This window comes from Sebastes umbrosus, chromosome 16 (genome assembly GCF_015220745.1).
Source record: "Sebastes umbrosus isolate fSebUmb1 chromosome 16, fSebUmb1.pri, whole genome shotgun sequence".
Lineage (NCBI taxonomy): Eukaryota > Metazoa > Chordata > Actinopteri > Perciformes > Sebastidae > Sebastes > Sebastes umbrosus.
The window spans coordinates 15,336,174-15,357,650 of NC_051284.1; the positions used below are offsets into that span (position 1 = coordinate 15,336,174).

At 42.6% G+C, this 21,477-nt stretch overlaps 2 protein-coding genes and 1 long non-coding RNA gene across 4 annotated transcripts; 1 reads left to right on the forward strand and 2 right to left on the reverse strand.

Moving 5' to 3' along the window:
- Nucleotides 1-30: 30 nt before the first annotated feature.
- Nucleotides 31-1,807, reverse strand: LOC119504289 (protein FAM181A-like). The gene is made up of 2 exons (XM_037796339.1): nucleotides 1,424-1,807; nucleotides 31-1,326 (listed from the first exon to the last, which is right to left on the reverse strand). Exon 2 carries the CDS (start codon nucleotides 1,262-1,264, stop codon nucleotides 488-490), a length of 777 nt encoding a protein of 258 aa, XP_037652267.1. The 5' UTR covers nucleotides 1,265-1,326; nucleotides 1,424-1,807; the 3' UTR covers nucleotides 31-487.
- A 1,351-nt stretch (nucleotides 1,808-3,158) lies between these two features.
- Nucleotides 3,159-20,921, forward strand: prima1 (proline rich membrane anchor 1). 2 transcript variants are annotated; one of them, XM_037747136.1, is made up of 4 exons: nucleotides 3,159-3,349; nucleotides 9,513-9,654; nucleotides 11,991-12,123; nucleotides 18,706-20,921. In XM_037747136.1, the coding sequence occupies exons 1-4, from the start codon at nucleotides 3,311-3,313 to the stop codon at nucleotides 18,803-18,805; spliced, it is 414 nt and encodes a 137-aa protein (XP_037603064.1). In that variant the 5' UTR covers nucleotides 3,159-3,310; the 3' UTR covers nucleotides 18,806-20,921. The 2 variants fall into 2 exon arrangements, with proteins under 2 accessions (XP_037603064.1, XP_037603063.1); XM_037747135.1 differs by lacking the exon at nucleotides 3,159-3,349 and adding an exon at nucleotides 7,954-8,677.
- Nucleotides 11,873-14,750, reverse strand: LOC119474853. Its single transcript, XR_005203674.1, has 2 exons — nucleotides 14,044-14,750; nucleotides 11,873-12,168 (listed from the first exon to the last, which is right to left on the reverse strand). It is a non-coding gene; the product is annotated as an uncharacterized LOC119474853 (long non-coding RNA).
- Nucleotides 20,922-21,477: the final 556 nt, after the last annotated feature.

A 21,477-nucleotide genomic window follows, 5' to 3' on the forward strand; every position in this document is an offset into this window, starting at 1 on the left:
GCAGAAATAATCTAATGCCCAAAGGACTTCTGGAGGGAAGTTGAATCATTTATTTAAAAATAAAGTCATTGTTTCAAATGTGCCTATCAAACATTACTTTGACAAAGAAAGAGCAATCTATGGCCCACATTCTATTCTCATAGTTGAAAGGGAAAACTAAAACAGGATGCTCTCATTCATTTGCATGACTTTTGGTACTGGAAAAAAAAGCAGTCATTCTCTGCAGAGCCCTAAAAGTAGAAACCTTTTAACTTACTGTCACATACTTGGAAGGCATCAAACTGGCATGAAAGTGAACATGGTGACGTTATTCTGCAAGTGCAACTTAGTCCTTTAGATTCAAACAATAAAAATAGATGAAGCATCCCAATAAGTGCTCGAGGAAGTGTCTTATGTACAAATGTTGAACGATAAAGAACACAAAATGAAAATAATTAGTCCTATTTACACATTTGAGTGTGTGTGACTGGTCCATTAGTAGTAGTAGTTAAATGAATCCAAACACACTGAAGATGGGTGACTGGACGGTGGGTTTGGTCGGTATGGGTTTGACCACAACGTGCGTGTGAATCTTCTGTCCATAAGGATGCTCAGGTCTCTCTGTCTCTGCTGCTGCTTTGCTCCACAGTCCCAGGGGCGGATGGGGGACAACGATGTGACTGTGGAGGACCTGGTGTCCGTGGTACTGGAAGGGACAGCAGGCGCACATGCTCACACAGTGGTGAGAGGTCAGGTCCAGTTTCAGCGTCTCTTTATCCGCAGAGCTGCGCCGACTGGACGCAGACAGAGCGGCCTTCGCATCATCATCATCATCATCATAACTCCTTTTCCTCTTTTCATTCTCACCGCCCTCAGATGCGCCTGCGGGGTTCCTTTTCAATCCTAAATGTGGGTGCTCCCTCTTAGTTTGGGTCAACTTAGGTTCCTCCCAAAACGAGGCCGGTAGTTGGCGTTTCCTCATAGGCACCTGCTCCTTCTCCACCTTCTCCACGCATTGCGTATCCGGTGTGACCTTCTCTGTGACCTTCACACCCTGGTGGACAGTCCCCAGCACCGGTTTGGCGCACCCGTATTCTGCAGACCTGTGCGCGTGGCATCTCGGGACTCTGGAGTACTTCTGAGAGAAACGCTTCAGTTGTTTCTGTAGATATTTCCTGTGATCCACGGAGCGTCTGCACGGAGCCGACTTGTCCAGGGCCGCTTTGATATCGCTGGATGCCAAATTGACAAAATTCAGCAGCGTCTTCACCTCACTGTCTGCCATTTCTGCAAAAGATTTTTTGATCAAATCAGTCCATGTTGGAGCTTGTAGTCCACCATCAAGATCTAAAGGGAGATCAGACAACAAGTCAATTATTCTCTTGTTGTAAGAATTCTGCAATCAAGCCTAGAAATTAAACGTGATGCCTCTTGTTTTACTCACCACTGTGCTGGATGAATCCAGACTCTCTCGGAGCCACAGTCCTTGCAAGCACAGACTTCTCTCCAGGCTGCAGTATAGGAGCACTTCAACAAGTTGAATGAATATAAACTCCTTGTAGTTATGGTGCTTTCCTTGAACCAATCAGCGACCCCCAGGCCCCCTCACAATGCTCCCCAATCAGCCTCCAAGCGCCCTGCTATCGAATTCTTCACCATTGCAAATTGTTGTCATGGAGACCTGGGGGATAAAAAAGCCTCTGAAGGGGATGCGATATTTCTCCTGCACGGTGATTTCCTGCACGTTGGCCAAAACCATCTCCTAAAATCCAGGAGTGTGCATGAATAAAAATGAGTTTTGCTGAAATATGCATGCATTCTAACATTACTCTGGAGCTGTTAAAGTTGAGTCCTTTAACATAGATACCCCCCTCCCCAAGAGTGATGTCAGCTGTAGGATTTGGTGAGGGAGGTGGGGGGGATCTAAAGAGTGCATAACCATGGAAAGGGGCTTGAACGCTCAAGAATCTTGTCTTTCTGTTTGCCCCCTCAATCGAGCGACACAAAGGCTGAATTACTCATTCAAACCTCGCGGGACAAAGGCAAAGGAGCTGGATAGCACTCCTGCATTTGTAGTCAAACATTTAGAGACTTAAATCGAGTCGTCATGAAGGAGAAAGAGTCGGGACAAAGCCCATAGAATTGCCATCAGCAAACATTTTCCTGTGTCATATTATGGGGTCTCCATGGCTCCCTCTGGCCCAAGGACAATAGCACAAGTTTGCACACTCGAATACTGTCACCCTGCCAACGGCAACAAGGGCCCAAAACAGGACAATCCCCAGAGAAAGCATGGGCTCTGCAGGGAAGGTTGCAATGGAGGAGGAAAAGGGGACTTGTGAAATGCTAATTGAGCTTCATCCCCTTATTGAAGTGGGTAAAAGAGTACCTATCGTTCCATTGAACCGCAGCAGCAGTGGAATGAGATGTGAGGAAACTGTTTGTCTGGGAAGTATACGCCTAATATCTCATGCCTGTGCACTATGCTACCCTTAAATACCCTGCACAGCACCAGGAGAGAGATTTTTTTGAAACCATTCTGCAGTCTATATCGAGGAGGCTACAGGCCATTTATTCCCAGTGAGCTGCAGCCAACATGATTGATTGCCTCATTCACTCAGTTTGGGGTTGTCTGAGGAGAGCCCTGCAGGTCTATATGTGCTCTGACTGGTCTATCTTTTTTGAAGGCGGTGCATCCCTCTTGTTCTGGAGAGGCAATGGGACCCCATTGTCGTCCCCTCTTTTTCTTCTTCTCTCTTCACCTCTCTGTTCTGCTGAAAAGGCCAATTAACAATGGGGCTCCCCTCCCCTGGCCTGTCACCCCACTCCTGTGCTTTTGAAGTGAGGGAGAAAGAGAAGGAGGAAGCATAGTGGCATCCATAAATCCCACAATGTGACGCTGTCCTTGTGCCAAGACAGGTGGACGGGATGTTTGGAGGATTGAGCTGATTTATGGAACTTCTGGAAAACACTCATTTTGTATTATTACATGTCCACTTTAATCCATTTTAAGAGGGGCTGTTGGGGTCTGCCTACACACCCCAGCAATCCAACTAACACAGGAAAACCAACATACACTTTAACTGCTGCATGTGTGCAACAAAGATATGCACCTAACTTGCATATCTTTGGTGCACATGCAAACTGCGGCTGAGAAAAGGTTGCAGCCAGGGAGTGTTTGTGATGCACAATAATGTTACAAACTACCGAAGCATCATTTCTCACCATGTTTGCACTCTGTAACAGATATCTAGTCTGTAGTAGAAGCCCAGTGGAGCTCTAATATGACTGAAATCTGATTCGGACTCTGTCTGTACTAGCTCCTTGGCAGATGCTGTCTAAGATACATCTGTTATTGCAACTTTATATGGTAAGCTCTTTCTTTCTGTCACCTGTATCACTGGAAATGGAGAGACTTTCGGTGGAAGTATTTAATTTGCTTCTTCATCACATCTCACATTAAAAATACAACTTCATTCTCAACAGCAGTGTTGGCTGGTTAGCTGCAAAAAAGCAACAACTAAGAACGGGTAGAAAATGGATCCAACATGATATGGACATAGTGAGGGATAGTGACAGTTTCCCTGAGGAATATGGAGGAGATATCTCCTAAAAAAATGTGAGAAACTGATCACCTTCATGGCAAACAACAAGGATACTATCATATCTGGATCTGGATAAATCTAGGGGCAATATGGACATAGACAACAAGACATTAGACCGGTGTATTCTCTATTTGGTTCCAGTTCTTTGTTGACATCTGCTCTCTATTTTTCTTCTGTAAAATATTTTCGAATTGTGATAAAGTGACAAAAACCTATATGCATATTAGCGGTGTCGCGATATACCGGTATTGACGATAACTGTGATATTTAAAAAGCGAAACATTGATATGTTAATAATACATATACAGTATATACATACATTTGCATAAAGCAAGCATAATTGTCCACTCCCATGTTGATAAGAGTAATTAATACTTGACAAATCTCCCGTTAAGGTACATTTTGAACGGATACAAAATGTGTGTAATCGCAATTAAATATTTTAATTGATTGACAGCCCTACATAATATTGTGTAAATAACCCAGTGCCTCTTAAATCACGCTTTTGTACAGTAATGGCTATGGACTCTCTCTCCACCTCCCCACGCTCATATTTTGAGTGTAATTAATTTGCAAAAAAAGAGACAAAATGCACAATAAACAAAGTTAAAGATGAATTTGACTGATAGCATAATTTTCTTTATAGATATTGCAAGAATAATGTTATTGTGAATTCTTTTGGCCATGATAATGGTGTAGTGAATATCTGATATTGTGACAGCCCTAATGCAGATACAGAATAAATACAGATGAATTTACAATAAACAAAAAAGAACTATATAATAAGAAAAATCCAGCAAAACCAAAAAATCCAGCTCCAGATAAAAATGCACTTTCTGCCCTTTTCACTACTTAATTTATCCACTTGCTCCAGTGATCTGTTAATATATTTATAGAGAGAGAGCACCTTAATGGCATGTGTTGCCAGACTTTCCCACTAGATGGCAAGCTACCTCTACAATGATACAGCCAAGCTGGAGAAATAAATAATAATAATAATAATGAAGAAATACATACATAGTAAAGATAAATGCAGTGGAGTTAATTTTCTCTGAACATTAATATTCCTTAAATGACACAGTGTATTAAAATCTATTTCTGTTTGATGCAAGCGGTATTTTTGGGCTCTGTTTGTTTGCAGAGTTGCTGATTAAGTATCTCAGCAAGAATAATAAGAATGAAAGACCACAGTAATCTTATTAAGAGGTTTTCTTATCTGAGTTTAAAGGGGCTGTGATGTATGTTGTGGCAGATTGCTGCTAGTTGGAATGAGGTGAGGCAGCAGGAAGGAACCTGGAGGATGTAGTGCTTTCCTCTTGTCAGATAATCGATACCGGGACAGACTGTAGGAGAGGATGGACGAGCTGAACCACCGGGCACACTATACGCCAAATCCAGGCTCGTTGTATACTCCAAAAACTGTAAAACCTCTGCATTGCACGCGCAAATGCAGCTCAGCAGCAGCAGATGTGGATTTTCCACTCTAAAAGTCATCCACAGCTCTTGTGCATTATCTCACCCCATTACTGTCTGTGAAGAGCTTTTTGATAGGCAAGAGATGTGATAAATGCTCAGCGGCACCAAAAGGCTGCAGGGCGAGATGCTGAATCCATTGATCTCAATCCAAAGTTGTTTGAATAGTTGGCTTAGATGCTGTTTGTGTTATTTGGAAGAAGCAGGCTGTGACACAATTGGCTGTCACTTCTGGTATTTTAAACCACAAGCAATGCTTTCAAACAGAAATCCTTTGGGCACCAGAAATGATTGTGGATTTATGAAACATGAAATGAAAATGACATAGAGGCCGGGCAGTTTGTTGGTGTGCTGAGCTGAGAGACTTACCTGACAAGCAGACATGTCAGCTTCAAGCATAACTCCTGTTGAAGTGCCTTTAAGCAAGACAGTATGAGGGGCAATGTTGGGGCTCCACAACAAAGATCCCTGTAGAGGATACATCTTTTCAGAAGTGATGAAAGTCTGTAAAATGTCAGAAAATGGTGAAAAAATGCCAATCACCGTTTCCTCAATACCAAAGTAATGTCTCCAAATGTCTCGGTTTGTCCAATCAACAGTCCAAAACCTAAAGATATTCATATTTACAATTATATAAGACAGAAAAAACATCAATTCTCACATTTGAGAAGCTGGAGGTTGGTGTAGTTTGCAGCTTTTTCTTGTAGAATGACAATAAACAATCGATTAATTTCTATAATACCCTAATAATCAATCAATTGTTCTAGAATTGTGATCAATAAAGTAACCCATAGGAGCAGTTGGTACTAGGGCTGTCTCGATTACCATTTTTGGGGCTTCGAAGCTTCGGTGAGAAATGTCGAAGTTATTCGAAGCTTTGCGAAGCATACAGACCTCTACACACAACAAACAGCGATATCTGTCTGAGAATTACTAATATTAATCCATGTTGAGTATGAATAATGAATAATGTTGTGGGATTATTCCTTATTTCATGGGCTATTTTGGGATTTATACATTATTATTACATACTTAAAATTAAAAACGAAGCATTCGAATAGCGATTTTTGAGGTCAAATACCATGGCAGCAGTCGAAGCTTGGAAACATTCGGGTCAGCCCTATAGTACAAGGACTTTTTTTTTTATAAATGTGATGTAAAATAAGGTCATTGTGACCAAGAATAACACAATTCAAACACTTTCTTCTATATTGCCTCCCTTCAGATGAGCACCACAGCTTCATCCCCACTGTCTGTTTTTAGTAAACTGTGAATGTCACGTTGTGTCTCTAGTACTACCATGTACATAGCTGTGGGCTGTGGGGTATCATTTCATAACTGTGCCTTGTGAAGACCATCAACAACATTATGCAACTCTGCTCCTCTTAAAAAAACAACACTAATTCTTTGGCCTACTACAGAATCACCTCTCTTATATCAATATGGTGGCAAACCAAAAAGTCAAATGAAGCTCTGGGTTTAAAAATAAACATCTAATAAATATCTTATAAATGTCTTTTGCAGTTGAGCTCCAGCAGTGAATGCCAGGTTACATCAGGATTGTTTAGCCTACTTTGGGACATTGGAACCACAGAGTGTTCTAGCAGGCACATCATACATACATGGGGAGCAGTGTTTTCACTGGTAGGCGTCTCTCTCTCTCTCTCAATTCAATTCAATTCAATTCAATTTGCTTTATTGATCATGACTGTCAGGTGAACAATATTGCCAAAGCGTCAATTCAATAATAAATAAAAATAAAAAAAATAAAAACAAAAACATATATATACATATATACAATTCATTAAGCAAATTACAATATATAGATATTTAAAAAAAAAACATGCATGTAAATGGAAGAAAACAATAAAGAAGTAATTAATGATTGGTGTGTCAATAAAACAAACAAACAAATAAAAAACAATTAATAACAATATATTGCAATATCAAAGGATAAATGTAGATGTTTAAAAATAACATGCATGTAAATGGAAGAAAATATTTAAGAAGTAATTAATGTTTGTTGTGTCAATAAAACAAACAAAAAAATAAAAAACAATTAATAACAATATATTGCAATATCAAAGGATAACTTTAAAAAAAATAAAAAAATGAACCCTCTCTCTCTCTCAATTCAATTCATTTCAAATGGCTTTATTGGCATGATGTAACAATGTACATATTGCAAAAGCATATTCAAATGATGAAAATTTACAATAGTTACATTTCATTAACATCAATTAGATCAAATAAATAAAACTCATAACAAGTCAAAATGTGTTGGAACAACGATATCAACAGGAAACAAAGCAAACTAATAAACAATCAAACAACAACAAGGTGCAGACAGCTGTCCCTGTCCATCAGTTGATGTCCCTGTCCATCAGTTGATGGCAGGCAGCAACATAGACTGCTACCAGCTCACAGCTCTTAGTGTCCTCCCCCAGTAGGACTGATAATTTGTCTTCATCTGAGAGCTGTAGAAAACCTTTAGTTATTAAATTGATTCTTTTGAAATATATTTCCCTGATGTTTTTATATTTCTCACATTTGGTGAGGAAGTGTAGCTCTCTCTCTCGCTCTCTCTCTCTCTCTCTCTCTCTCTCTCTCTCTCTCTCACTCTCTCTCTCTCTCCACTTGACTTTAATCCGGTCTAGTGCGCGTCATCCTTACTGGATTCGCCTCCACGCATTGTGGGCTATACTTTCTGCCCTGGACCACTATAAAAAAAAACATAAACAAGCAAACAAAAACAAACAAAAGCCCCGACGCCTACATACCCACCTTTCCTCCCCCCTGTGCGTGTGGTACTTTTGGAGAGGTGCATGCAGGCTGGATGTTGTTTGAGCAACACACCAACACCACGCTGTCAGGATGAGCTGATGTGAGCAGCAAGCCTGCACATCAAGTGATGCTCCAGTATAAAACAGCCCTCTGTATTTTGGCACAGAGTGGAGGATGCATCAGTTTAACCCTCCGGACTCGCCCATCACACTGCTCAGCTCAGCCTCTAGATAAGTTGTGTGTGTGATCCCATTGTGAGAGGAAAATCCTGCCGCACGATATTTCCTGAGGATCTCTCTCTGTGTTTTTTTTTTTTTTTTTTCCTCTCTTCCTCCTCTTCTATCTAACTTCGATGGCCCATTTGCACTCATGCTCGCAGCCGAGGAGGGATGTAAAGGCACGGGCCATCCACCGCCCTCACATTGCACATCGGAGTATAGCGGCGTGATTCAGGTCGCTATATCTGAGTGCCAATAAGAAAAAGAAACTACTTTTCGAGATGTGAATTATCGAGATTTTTGCTACTCATTCCTGCCGGCTCTGCCTGTCCTATGCTACCGACAACGGGATTTCAAGAGGAAAATGATTGTGGCATAAACTATTTGTGGAGACGCTTGTTGTCACAGATCTCGCCGCTGAACTGGACAGGGTGGATGGTTATTTCCCAAACACTTCAAGCCTATGTATACTGCATTCATTTGTTGGAATCGCTGCCTAGTATCTTCGAGAACAGCGCAAGAGGAATGCTGGTCCAAGATCTAATGCCATTTACTTTAAGTTTCTGGCCTTTTTTCTTCGGTCATTGTCTTCTCTCACTGTTTTTACTCTCATGCCAGGTAAGGAAGCATGTTTCAGGCGCATTTTACGCATGAGGAGATGTTGCACTAATGTGACTGGAGTTTGATTTTCTGACCCATAAGAGCTGTTTCTTCAACTTCCAAATTAATGCTGCAATGAATATGCAATGTGTGTTTACACCAGATGTTGGGATCAGTCCAGGGCACACCTGTGTTTAGGAAATACTGTCAAGCATGCATGTGTGTAGTTTCCAGTAAAGGCATGATGAATATAGAGCTTTGCACACACACACACACACACACACACACTGAGCTCTCACACACACACTGAGCTCTCTTGTAGTGGGAACAACTGTGTTTTTTTTTTTTATGATAACAATATTCAGTTATCCCACCAGGATCCCTGCAGCAGGCATATGTTAGTGATGAGTATTCTAACCTCTGCCCCCGTGCTGCTGCCTACAGATAGTGGTGAGCTGTTGTTCACACGCACGCAGTTGTTGCCAGGGTTCATGTGTAATGTGATCTGCTTGAGTTTCCAAGTCCACCCACGCACACTCTCCTCGGGGCAGCCTGCTGCCCACTCTGTTGGTGGGTGGTTTCTTACAGTGGAGCTGGCTGCAGCCATAGACGTGATACTATTCTGCATGTATTACATATATACACAGCAGCCCCAGCAGTAGTGACAACACTACTGATTACGAAAAGAATGCTGAGAGGATATCCACAGTAAACCGATGAGAGGCTGCTGAGTGTTCAAGCATCTCCATTTGTGCTGCACAGTGTTGTGTGCTGATGGCACTCATGAGTAATACACTGAAGGACAGTCATTTCAATGTCTCCCTCTCTCTTTCTCTCTCTCCCTCACCATAAGGGAGAACTCCAGAGGTCATGCTCACGGACTGTGGCGGAGAAAGTTAGTGAACAGTGCCAGCTGGCATGCGGGTGTAGAAGATACCCTCCTCTTCCTCCTCCACCGCCTCCACCGCCTCCCCCGCGGCTACTGGGCACCACAGGTAAAAGACTCCCAGGTTTCACACCTGTCTCACCCCAAAGTCTGTCTGTCTCTCTCACTCTCAGTCTGCTCTCGCCCCACAGTTGGAGCTCACTCCCAGCCAAACGCAGGTGTCAAGCAACTGGCTGTAGTGAAGTGTTTCCTTTTATGCTCAAAAGAAAAGAAATGTACCATCGACCCCCTGAGATTACTGTGTGAGCGCCCGTGCATGGGCACTGTTTTTGCACGTGTGCGTCTGTGCGTGTGATGGAGCCAGCAGGATGTTGACAGCTGAACACAGGACTAATTTATGCCGGGTCTGACCTTGGGGAGTACCCAGCTGCCTGTGAAATCCATGCCTGCTGGGCTGCCAAGCTCAGTGGTTCATTGGTAGGGTTTCCCCCCGGAGGACCACTGATTAAAACACAGATGAGTTAATTTAATTAGCTTTAATTTGGTCGAGATAAGGGGCTAATGAAGCAGCCCAGTAGTTTTTAGCATGGTTTTGAAGTTGAGCTGGCGGCAATGAGGGTGTGTGTGTGTTGGCGTGTATATCTGTGTGGATCCTCCAACACTCCTTCTGAGATGGTAAATCCATTGACAGATAGACGAACATATTTCACTATAGCCTGCTCGCTGGAAATTGATATGATTTGTATGTACTCTCAAGCACCTTAATGAACAGTGCACTGAAATATGGGACAGGCGTTGCTGATGATGCAGCCATTCTGAGCTATTACTGTGACTCTTTAGCATCACTCACCCTGCGCCCTTTATATAAAATATGAGTAGAGAGGTAGTACTTAATCATCAAAGTCTCAACTGGCAGCAGTGTAAAGGTTTTAATCAGTCACATCCAATGATTTCTCTCTGTCTGGTCAATTTAAAAGGACCTCTGACTCACCATGTGAGCTACCTATTGAGAGTTATTCTCTACATGTTGCATGAATGCTGTCAGGGCCATCTGACTGCGAGCTAAGGGTGGGGGTTTGAATGCCCAATTACAGCCAACGCATGAGTGCAACTCTGAACGCATCCATAAACAGCAGTGTGTCACGATAAATATGATAAAGAGGCCAATTTTCATTCCTTTTCAACTTTACACTGAAATGTTTGCAGAGGGTGGAGACACCATGAATAATTCATTCAAAGGGAGTTTTTTTCTCTTCAGTTCTCAGTTTAATCTATACAGGCGCATAATTATCTTGATATTCCTTCAGTAGCCCAATTTGCAGAACGGTTAACGCTCAGCATTTGCTTTAAACTGTAGTATTCAAAAATGCAATAAATATGCATGTGAAAAACGTGAAAAACTGGGACAATGACTGAGACCTAATCTATCTGCTACAAGTCTAAAAAAAAGTGTGGAAAAATTGCCACTGTAAAGTAAGTCAGTGTGTGCTAAAAATGGCTTCCGAAATCCTTCAAAGGAGCGTGCTTTATCACAATGAAGTAGATCCTTACCACTGACTGAATTAAATCCTACAGCCGTTGACAAAACTGCAGGATTAAAATGGAAGTTTGGCTGAGAGGAGCTTTTAAATTCATAGTGACTTATGACGTGGTGTGCTGTACCGGGGAGAGCCGTGCCTTGTTATTTGCTCTGTAGGAAATGTGCTGCGTTGGAAAATAGTCCACAGCATTACTAAGGAGTATTTGTTGCCATGGTGTAAACCCTTCCTCTCATTCATAACGAAATAACTGGAAATGCAGGAGCTACGAGTTTGTTGTGATATATACAACAGAGTATATTTACTCGGGAGCATAGATAGATAGATAGATAGATAGATAGATAGATAGATAGATAGATAGATAGATAGATAGATAGATAGATAGATAGATTATGCACATGATTAAACTGATTTGTAGATGCTGGGAGGGCATTGAATGCTGCAGAAAGAGAAGGGAGAGAAGTTGTCCATTACAGACACGAAGTTGCTGATGCACATAATGTTATACAACATTCCTGGTGAGTGGTCTTACACCACAAATCTAATGTGGAAAGAGCAGGAGGTTCCTGCAACGGTAATTGGTGTGGACAAGAGTGCTGGTGTAAGGAGGGCTGACGGGACCTTAAATGATTCATGGTGTCGGCTTGGATATCTTTGAACGTTGAACCTAAGACCTACAGAACAGGCGAGGACACATCAGCTACTTCCCAGCTCAGAGAGCGAGGGAAGAAAATCACCTCCGTGTTATCGTGTTGTATAATACAATCTAGTCAAAAGGGATGAGCATAGTGAATGTTTTCTGATTTATTTTGTTAAATTCGTTCCACTCATTCTCTTCTTCTGTATCCAAATCTCTCTCCTCCTCCTCCCTTTGCTCCCTCTTCTTCTTCTATGTTTTTTCTCTAAGTGGCAGAGCCCATGGTGCCCTTGTTGAGGCCCTGGTGGATGGAGATGGACATTGTAGTGCTCGGAACGGTGGGCTGTGCCTCAGTCGTCTTCCTCCTCTCAGCCATCATCATCTGCTACAAGGCCATCAAGAGGTTGGATGTCACTTTTCTCTCTTCTGTTCTGCTCCAGTTAGATCTCTGAAATATTTTCAAGTGATGACAAATTGAAATAGGAACTGTCACAGGCAGGCTACTTAACATATCATGTGTAATTTGACCCATGGGAGACAGTACTATCTGCGTGTGAGGCTATACGATGACCCTGTCGTCACCCTGCTGGGTCACACCGAGGTCAGAGGTTAGATAATGGAAGGGGTTGTAAATGTCACAGAGAAAAGATCCACTGCGCTGAGTCACCCAGAAACATCCTGTAAATTAATCTATTGAGGTGCTTTACGATACCGTGTTGATTTTAATTTGCATAAGTGTCTAAAGCTTCCTGGAACGGCAGCTGCATTCATGAAAGTGAAAGCGCGAGGCGAGCAGAGGAATCCCAAGACGCCGCTGTTGCAGCGGGAACTGTTTCCCCCATTTGGCTTATTAGAGAAAAAGGCTGCGTGAGGTTTTAGCCTGCAGCACAACCCAGACCCAATTCTCTCTCTGTGTGCGTGTGTGTGTGTGTGTGTGTGTGTGTGTGTGTGTGTGTGTGACATTCAGGCAGCACGGTGTCACACATGCACTCTGACATCCATGTTAATGTTCGCAGACATTTAACAAACATCGTGCAAAGCGATGCACATGCACAGAGAGGCATGCCGAGGAGGCGACTTGTGTGCACCCATCCATAAACTCACAACATCTTTACATACGCATATACATCATCCTGGCATATTTACACACTCTATAAAATATGGCATAAACTGTCACACACACACACCCATGTGAGAACGGCCACAGATATGTGCGCTACGTGTATGTTTTATTTATGTGTATTTAAATTGATTTAGTATCATACCTTATTATATTTATGGAATTATATTAAGCCTGCATGCCCGATATGGCTTCCCTCAGCAGAACTCTCCTTTCTTTAAACAACAAATAGGCAAAGTCAGGCAGCGGAAGTAATGGGTGGTTGGCTCAGGAATTCATTATGGCAATTCTCCAGCCCCCTGTGTAGCCAAGGGGCACCTTTTTTAATGCAGCAGTGGTAGCAAAGTGTTGTTGCAATACGGGCTCTAGCTCCAAACCCAAGTCATTATTTATGAATTAATTTGCGCAGTCATTCAGTCGCAGGCCACATCTTTTATACATGCAAGCGGGTCGTGTCCTGAAGCTCTGTGGGCTCTAGACTGCAGACTTTGTGCCACGCCGAGCTGCCCTCCACTCTGAATGAGGAGGGAAAAACACACAGGTCCAGCCAGACTGGCCTCATTAGACATTCATTAGTCACCAGCCAATAGGAGAGCTGTCCAGGGAAAAATGTGATTCCTTCAACATTTATCACGGATGCTCTAATCATCCTGAGTGGAAGGGAGAGGAAACAACGCAGCGAAAAGGACAGAAAGAAATTTACGAAAGCAAGCAAAGGCAGTAATTGAGCGTCTTAGTCAATACCAATGTGAGAGAGGGTTTGTCAGTGAGAATAACACAGCCGGTTATATATAGCCCTTCAGCCCCTCAGTGCTACGGGCTTTCCCAATGAAAATCAGCTGGCCGAGGTCCAAGGCCTGAGCACCACAGACAGCAGAGAAGCTAGCTCTGCGGGTCCCAGCCCTCCTGGCCTTTTGTTATTTTTTATAATCTTTGTCTGCCAGTCATGTGTCAGAAGCAAAGGGGCTGGAACGGAAAAAACACTTCCATACAATTCTATTCAGAGTCCACAGCACCAGGGAGGCTGGTGTGTGCAAGCACTGAGAAGAGGATTCAGACACACGCTGCGTTTCAGTGTTGCTGTGCCATCCGAAGCAAAAGACATGATGCTGCAGTCCAGGCTGTCAGCCATCCAAGGAGCCAAAACAAACAAAACTCCAACCAACTGACTAATGAAGCTAGACGCTTTTCCCAATCACTTACCGCTCTGGGAGGCTTGTCCAAAGACGGATAATACATCACAGCTGCTCCTGTCCAAGGGCAATACACTATATCCAAGATACTCAACCAGGGATGCAATAAAAGGAAACTACTTGTCAGGCAAAATGGTTTACAATCCACTATTTACTAATACATTATTAATCTCCTCTGTTTTATTTTCAAAATGACTACACCAGCACCTTCAAAACCGGCGACAGATTTTTACAGCCTGTTTTATAATGTGTTTTCTTTGAACCGTAGCACGTTACTCTAATTTCCAGATGGCTGGAGTAATTGTAAACAGCTCAACACATGTCCCAATTTTCGCCGTGATCCATTCCCCAAACTTCAAACAGGAATGTGCGCTGTGATTGCACAGCTTTGATATGAAATATTCATCTAACCTGTGAAATGTTGTGTTGCCACCTGCCATGTGTCAACAGCATGGCATCTATTATTGAACACCCGGGTAGAGGTCGGCTTGAGGCCCCAGTGCTCGGCCCTCTGTGGTGGCCCAAAGCGACATGGTCAGTCTGAGCACAGATTACATCCTGGGAGAAATAAACAGGGCTGAAGCCCCTTCCAGCAAGCTGTAGATCACCAGTGTCAGGGCCATTTTATAGCATGACAGATGACAATACTGACCTGACAAAAATATTCCAAATTAAAATAATTTGTGAGCTGCAAGTTGCAGTGAAACGAATAATCGCCCCCGCTTACTGTTTATTCCAAGTAGAAGAATTCCCAGACTGGCTGTAAACACTGCCGTCTGTCACTTAGAGAAAACTTTGGTATTTCCCAACTCCCCTAGCTGCAGCTGCATCAGCCAATCATCTCCCCCTCGGCACAATGTGTTTCCACCCCGGGGCTGGACACTTTCTATTTTGAGGCTTTCCCCGGGTCCCACAGGGACACATCAAGCAGCATCTGTCCTACATGGCCGGCACGTATCCCTGGTGTCCTGCGCCATACGACACCTCCCAGCTGACAGAGTCCCACAGGAAGTCTTTGTCATTTTGTTTAAAACTTTGCTCGAGAGCCATTAGCTGGCCTCACCTCCAACTATCCCGACAACTATAGATTAAATGCAGTGAGTGGTGTTCACAAAAAACAGTTATTCATAATCATCTTGCTCGTAAATGATAAAATATGAACACAAATATCATAATCAATCTGGGACTATAAAATGACAAAGAAGGCTCAATGTACAGTGTTAAGCTTTAGTTCAAAGTAAGGAGAGTTAGTAATATTTATATGACTTTTATTTGTATTGATAACTTTATAACAATAGTAAGAGTACTGTACTGTACTTGGGCACAGTGGTGCTTTGAGCTAAATTGCCAACTGTGGCATGCTAACATGGTCATAGTGACAATGCTCACCATGGCTGTAGTCAAGACCGACTTAATCGAGTACAAGCCAAGTCCAAGACCAGGTCCAATCGAGTCCGAGTCAAGCCCAAGTCCAGAGCAAATCGAACCCTGTTCAGGACCATGTTAAGCAATAGTGTCTTTCCAATGCCAATCCTCTTCTGTCCTGCGGAACCACACACACACAGCTTGGATAACAGCTCATTTTGGTTAATGCAGGCAAAATGTATAGCTAGATAACAGACTAGCTGTAACAAAGGTATAAATTGCAAAGTTAAAAGACTTGCTTAATTGCCTTTATTAAGTTATCATAAAATGCACTTCATTCAAACTGGACAGAAACAAAATAAAACTCACCAAAACCGTTTTGTTTAGTCTTTCCACTGTTCCACAATCACCAACTCTGGTTTGGTTGAAATAAACCCTTATTTCACAGAGCTAGATGTGAAAATATGCCGGCTCTACACGCTGTTTTTCCCCCACTGTCTCTCTCTGCCCGCTGAGCAGCCAGGAACAACTTGACCAGTTCTCAATAGCCGAGCCCGAGACTCTGAGTCCAACAAGGCACGAGACCAAGACAAGCGCAAGACTTTAAAAAAAGTGGTAAAAAAAAATGCTAAGTAGGTGTAATGTTCACCACGATCACCATTTATTATTAGTATTTCATTGGTGATTGGTCATAAACCAAAGTTATTGCAATTCATCCTGAGGGGAACATGAAGGTCTGCACCAAATGTTGCAAAATTTGCACAATCCATCCAATTGTTGAGATATTTCATTAAAAAACAACATATTTCAAACAAATGGTGACACCAGAGGAAAAGTCAGGGGATCAACCAAGTCAGTAGGAGTCATCCTCCAGGGATCATGAATGTCTGAAAAATGTCATGGCAATCCGTCAATCAGTTGTTGACGTATTTCAGTCTGGACCAAAGTGGTGGACTGACAGACAGACCCTGGAGCCATGTTGCTAAAAAATGACAGAGGAGGCATACTGAGAGTGTTTTTGAGTTTTTTGAGTCGAAACGCTTTAAAGACTGGTGAAGACTCTGAGAGTGACTTTGTTGACAGATGAAAGTATCCGGAACACAGGAGGTGGAGGTGGAGGTGCGGAGGTGGAGGGGCGGAGGCGGTTCACGGAGCTGAAATGACAGCTGAAAAACAGCCGAGACAGGAACAGTTTTAAAACCTGACAGCAACAAGACGGTTGATTAACAGGTGTGGCAGAATCAGATACGGGAGCAATGGAAAAAAAGAAAGCAGACAAATTGAGTTGGCAGCAGAGGGAAATGAGCATATGCATGAAAAGTACACATCCTAATTGAACATTTACTACACTATCAATCATATTCTAGAGAAATGTCACAAAAAAAACATTTTTCACAACAGATATTGAAAAACTTTAGATCAGCTGTCCATTTTCATTTTACACTCTCCGTGTAAATACACACAGGGGTATGAACTATAATGAAATCCGATGTGCGAAGCATAATAAATGCTACCATTTTGAAGCTTGCAATGCATGGTGCATTTTTTTTACTGAGATCTTGTCAAATGTGTTGATTCAACTCAGTGGTACGGTTTTGAGTCCATGGACATAATAACAGAAAGAATATAATACAATGTCGTACAACAGCAGCACAAAATGCTGTCTGAAATCTAGCTTTGCTGAACTTTAGCCACAAGTGGTATTTACACAGTAACATTTATCTAAGGTTAGTTAACATTAGTTGCCATAAGCTACCAATCATATCAGACCATAAAAAGCTTTAGCAGCAAAACGCCTGAGTGTATGGAATTGAGCAACAGTGCATTTCATTTTTTATTGGTGCCTTCAAATGAAACTCGTGAGCTCGTGTTTACAACATGGGAAGTCGTGTACACGATATGCTTGGCGTTCAAGTGGTTAAGTTGTGAGAACACCGCTGCTACGCAACGGAAATATTAACGTTACTGTCGGCGTCTTGAAGCCACAGAGGCTGACGATATAGCAAGCTAGCAAGTAGGTAACATAATGCAGGAAAGGCATAATGACAGAGGAAAAATATAAGGCCGTTGGGAATATCAACATTTTCCTCAGACATATTATATAATTACAAATTACAATAAATTACTAAAATTACAATATATTAACTTATTATGCACCAAAAAATGAACTTCCTTAGCCTCCGCCATTTCTGACAACGTCAACGAACACATCACAACTCGTGAACTCAGAGCTTTCAGAAACGTTCCACTCTCCACGAGGTCGTGAATACAAGAGGTCATATGGACTCTTTTGGTGAACACGGTAAACACGACCCCATTTGCAGGCACCATATGATCTCAACTCTTCATTTGTGAGAGGACGATTGTGTTATTTATTTTTTCAAAAGTTACATAGTCTCTTTAAAAACAATTAACATATTCATCTTCATCTCTCTGACACGGACTCAACAAAAACCAAACATAGCAAACGTAGTTTTTCTTGCAGGGTGGTTGTATTAGCATTATGTCGAGCATGAGCTCATTTCACCCTGTAAGGATTCCCTCGCTGCACGATGCCCGAGAAGGGACAAAGATTTGCGCTGGACTGGACTGGGACTGACTGTTCGTCAAAGTTGGACCGGCCAGCCAGAGCTTTCAGAGGAGAGGAGACGCTGAGCTAAGATGTCGCTCAAGGGTCCTCTGTGGCAATGAAGGCATAGTACAGTGTTGAGTGGGACAATGACTGTACTAACTGTATTCAGATCTGTCTCTCCGAGTTACATAAGCCCGAGCAGGGGAGAGCAGCTGAGGGGGTCGGTGCAGAAGCCACAGTACACTGGACAAATATAATAACCACAAAGGCACCGAGGAGTGCATGAAAGGGGCTGCATTGAATGATACCGCTCTTCACAGGCCAGCAGCAGCAGCAAGGGGATCATGTGTTGCAGCTTCACTTTGCACCAGAACGTACTCATAGAGAGGACGGCAGCGCAACCAGTGTTGAGAGGAGGTTATGTATCGATGTTATTCCCAAGTTGTTTTGACAGCCACACACATATTCATTACTTAGAGGGAAGATTGCATCTACCAGTCAGAGTAGGTAATTGCCTTATCCCCCGTGTTGCGATGTATCTTTCCCTCCTGTCTCCTTACAAAAGTGACCTTTTGAACATCGAGCTTATTAGAAAGGATCGCTGAGACCCGGAGCAGCACGAGAAATCAAATCAGCCTAAAGGTTAACAGTCTCTGTTTAATGACGGGGCCTTCAGCTGAGGCAACTCTCTTGTCAAGGAATTTGTCTTTACTTTGTGAAAATGTTTATTTGCAGGAAACCACTACGAAAAGAAGAGAACGGGACGAGTCGCGGGGAATATGCCATGAGCATCCGTAACAAGAAGGCCATGGGTACGAACAACACTGTGGTATAGACTGTCTCCTGGTGGACGCAGGAAGTGACATCACCATTGCCGTCTCTCACCTTACCCCCCCCCCACCCGAATACAGCGATCCCTTCTCACCCAGAATGCAACAAGGTTTTACCCGAGGTTTTCGAATAGGTAAACCTTCCCTCTTTGCTTGGCATGTTGCCCGGACTGAAGACACCATTCAGCTCGAGAGGAGCTGCGAAAAGATGGAAGGAAAAAAAAATGACGCCAGAAAGGACGGAGAGAGAAATCCACAAACCCCCATGGTGTCGAAAGTGGCACAGCAGGCTGAACATTATGCTCTTAGTAACAGCAAGTGTTGCTGACAGGCTGGTTGGCTGCTGGCTGGAGAGGGACTGTCTGCCAGTCTGCCGCAGATCCAGACCTCACACATTGTTGACATCTGCAACGGAACAATACAGCATCCCTGCAGTCCACACGGGACGAGCCCATCACACACAATAAATAAACGTGCATGCAGTTTTTACAGAGAATGCAACATTTTTTTATACTCCAATCCCCACACTGTCCATCTTTTGTTCTCCATCTCTGAGACAGATGCTTTGTGAGAAGGCATGATGTTGCTGTCGGCTCTGAGATGTGGATTCATCTGACTATGCAATTTAAAGAAATCCATATTAAAAAAAAAAGAGGAGCAATGACATCAACACGGGACGTTCTGGTTATTTTACCATGCCAAAAATGCCACCGAAGACTCAATGTAATATACTTCAGTCATTCATCGATTTACTTGCTCATTTATTTACTACCTTTTGAATTTATTTTTCTACTTAAAAGAAAAAAAAACTGTCTTGTAAGTTACTCACATCTTTACAAATCTTGATGAGTTCATTTTATTTCTCTGTTTTTTTTAAGTGAATAATTTATAAAGCATATAATTCATTTGTGATGCTCCGATGCTTTAAGCCTGCTGTCAGTTTGTTGAGACACTGATGCAGAAAACGCGCTTGCTCTGCAAAGAGTTTTGGTATCAGTTGTTCTGTCTCTCTGGGTGTTTGATATGCTTTTCCCTGAGACTTCTGCTAAAAAAAAGTCAGGGGTCTCTACGATGTGCTATGTGAATGTGTGTTTCCCAAACATTATTTCTGTGCTGCATCAGTCCCCAATTTTAATTTATTATCTCAAGGCAAGCGCCCCCCTAACAAGTTAAACCTGCTATCACAAACCAGAGTCTTGGGGTCAGCTAGATGCCTTCAGCCACGCTTTGTTTTGAATTCGACAATCTTCATTTTTCTATCTGTCAAGAAGGGCTTAGCCCATCGCTATAGAAACAGGGGACATGAGCCCAGTGCTGACCTTGTGACTGGTGAGAGACAGGAGACTTAGCCAATAGCCAGAGATCAGGTTGCACAGAGGATGGCCTCAGCAGGGATGTGTGTGACTCAGTGCTGTCACCGGCATCCTCCACATCCCCGCTGGAAAAACACAACTGAGCTGAACTGGAGCATCACTCAACGCTGCTCTGCTTTTATACATTAAATCTGTGTGTGCGTGTTTGTGCGTGTGTGTGTGTGTGTGAGTGTGTGTGTGTCTGTGCGTGCATGTGTGTGAGTGCGTGTGTCCGTGAGTGTGCATGCAGATGAGTGTACTCAGCGAGAGTGGGCTGTACTCTGTGGCTGTCAGTTAAGTATAGATATTGGCTAAACTGTGGAAATTTGGAAAAAACACATGCTTGCATTTAAACATGCACAGATATTAGCTACCAGTATACCCCAACCATGTACCTATATGAGAGAACTGATGGATGCATGAATGTAAATATTGATATTTAAATATCTGCCTTCTGGACTGTTAATTCATGTACAGTGTAACAGAACATAATGTTTATACATAGTAAAACGATGTGCTACCATTTAGAAATTATGTCAATGTCGTCATGTTGATGGAGCAAGCCATTAATGTATATATGGCAATCAATAGTACATACACAATTTATGCATTATACCAAACAGATAGAAAGATGTGCATAAGTTGATTTCATTGCTGAGTTTTTCAGTTGTAAATAAAACTGTACATAACAACAGACCCACAGTCTATTGTGTTTATGTGCAGGTATAAATCTGTTGTATAGGTGATAAAAGTGAGCCTGTTCTATCCATCCTGTCTGCACTGTGCTGTGTTGTGTTGTGTTGTGTTGTGCCGTCTTGGGCAGAGAGCTGTGCTGGCCGTGTCTCCTGGGCCCCCCCGCGGTGGAGGACATGTTCTCAGTCTGTCTCACACAGTGCATCTTTAATGAACTGCGATTATCAAGCGTATTGCTCTCCGTGGAGCTTAATGACGCAAACAAGAAAACTTATAGGTTGCATATTGTGCTCGCTCTGGGCTCCATTAATAACAATGTGACAAAAAGTCGTGGATGTGTGTGGAGAAAGATTTTCTGCAGCTAAAGCAAGAACACAAGTTGCAGCAACAAAAAGGAAGCTAAAAGATTGAAAAACACAGACTACACTCTTACATTAAATCGTATAGACAGTTTCCCATTTCTATTTTAATTTGCACATTATACTGTGGTTAATGATGTGCAACAAACAAGGGGGACAGACCTGTACTATACAGGCTGATGCAGAGGAGCACTGAAGAGGAATGTCAATGAATTATAATGTGAATGAGGGACCATAGAGTACTTTGCCTGCCCTGCTTTCGATGTGCCACTT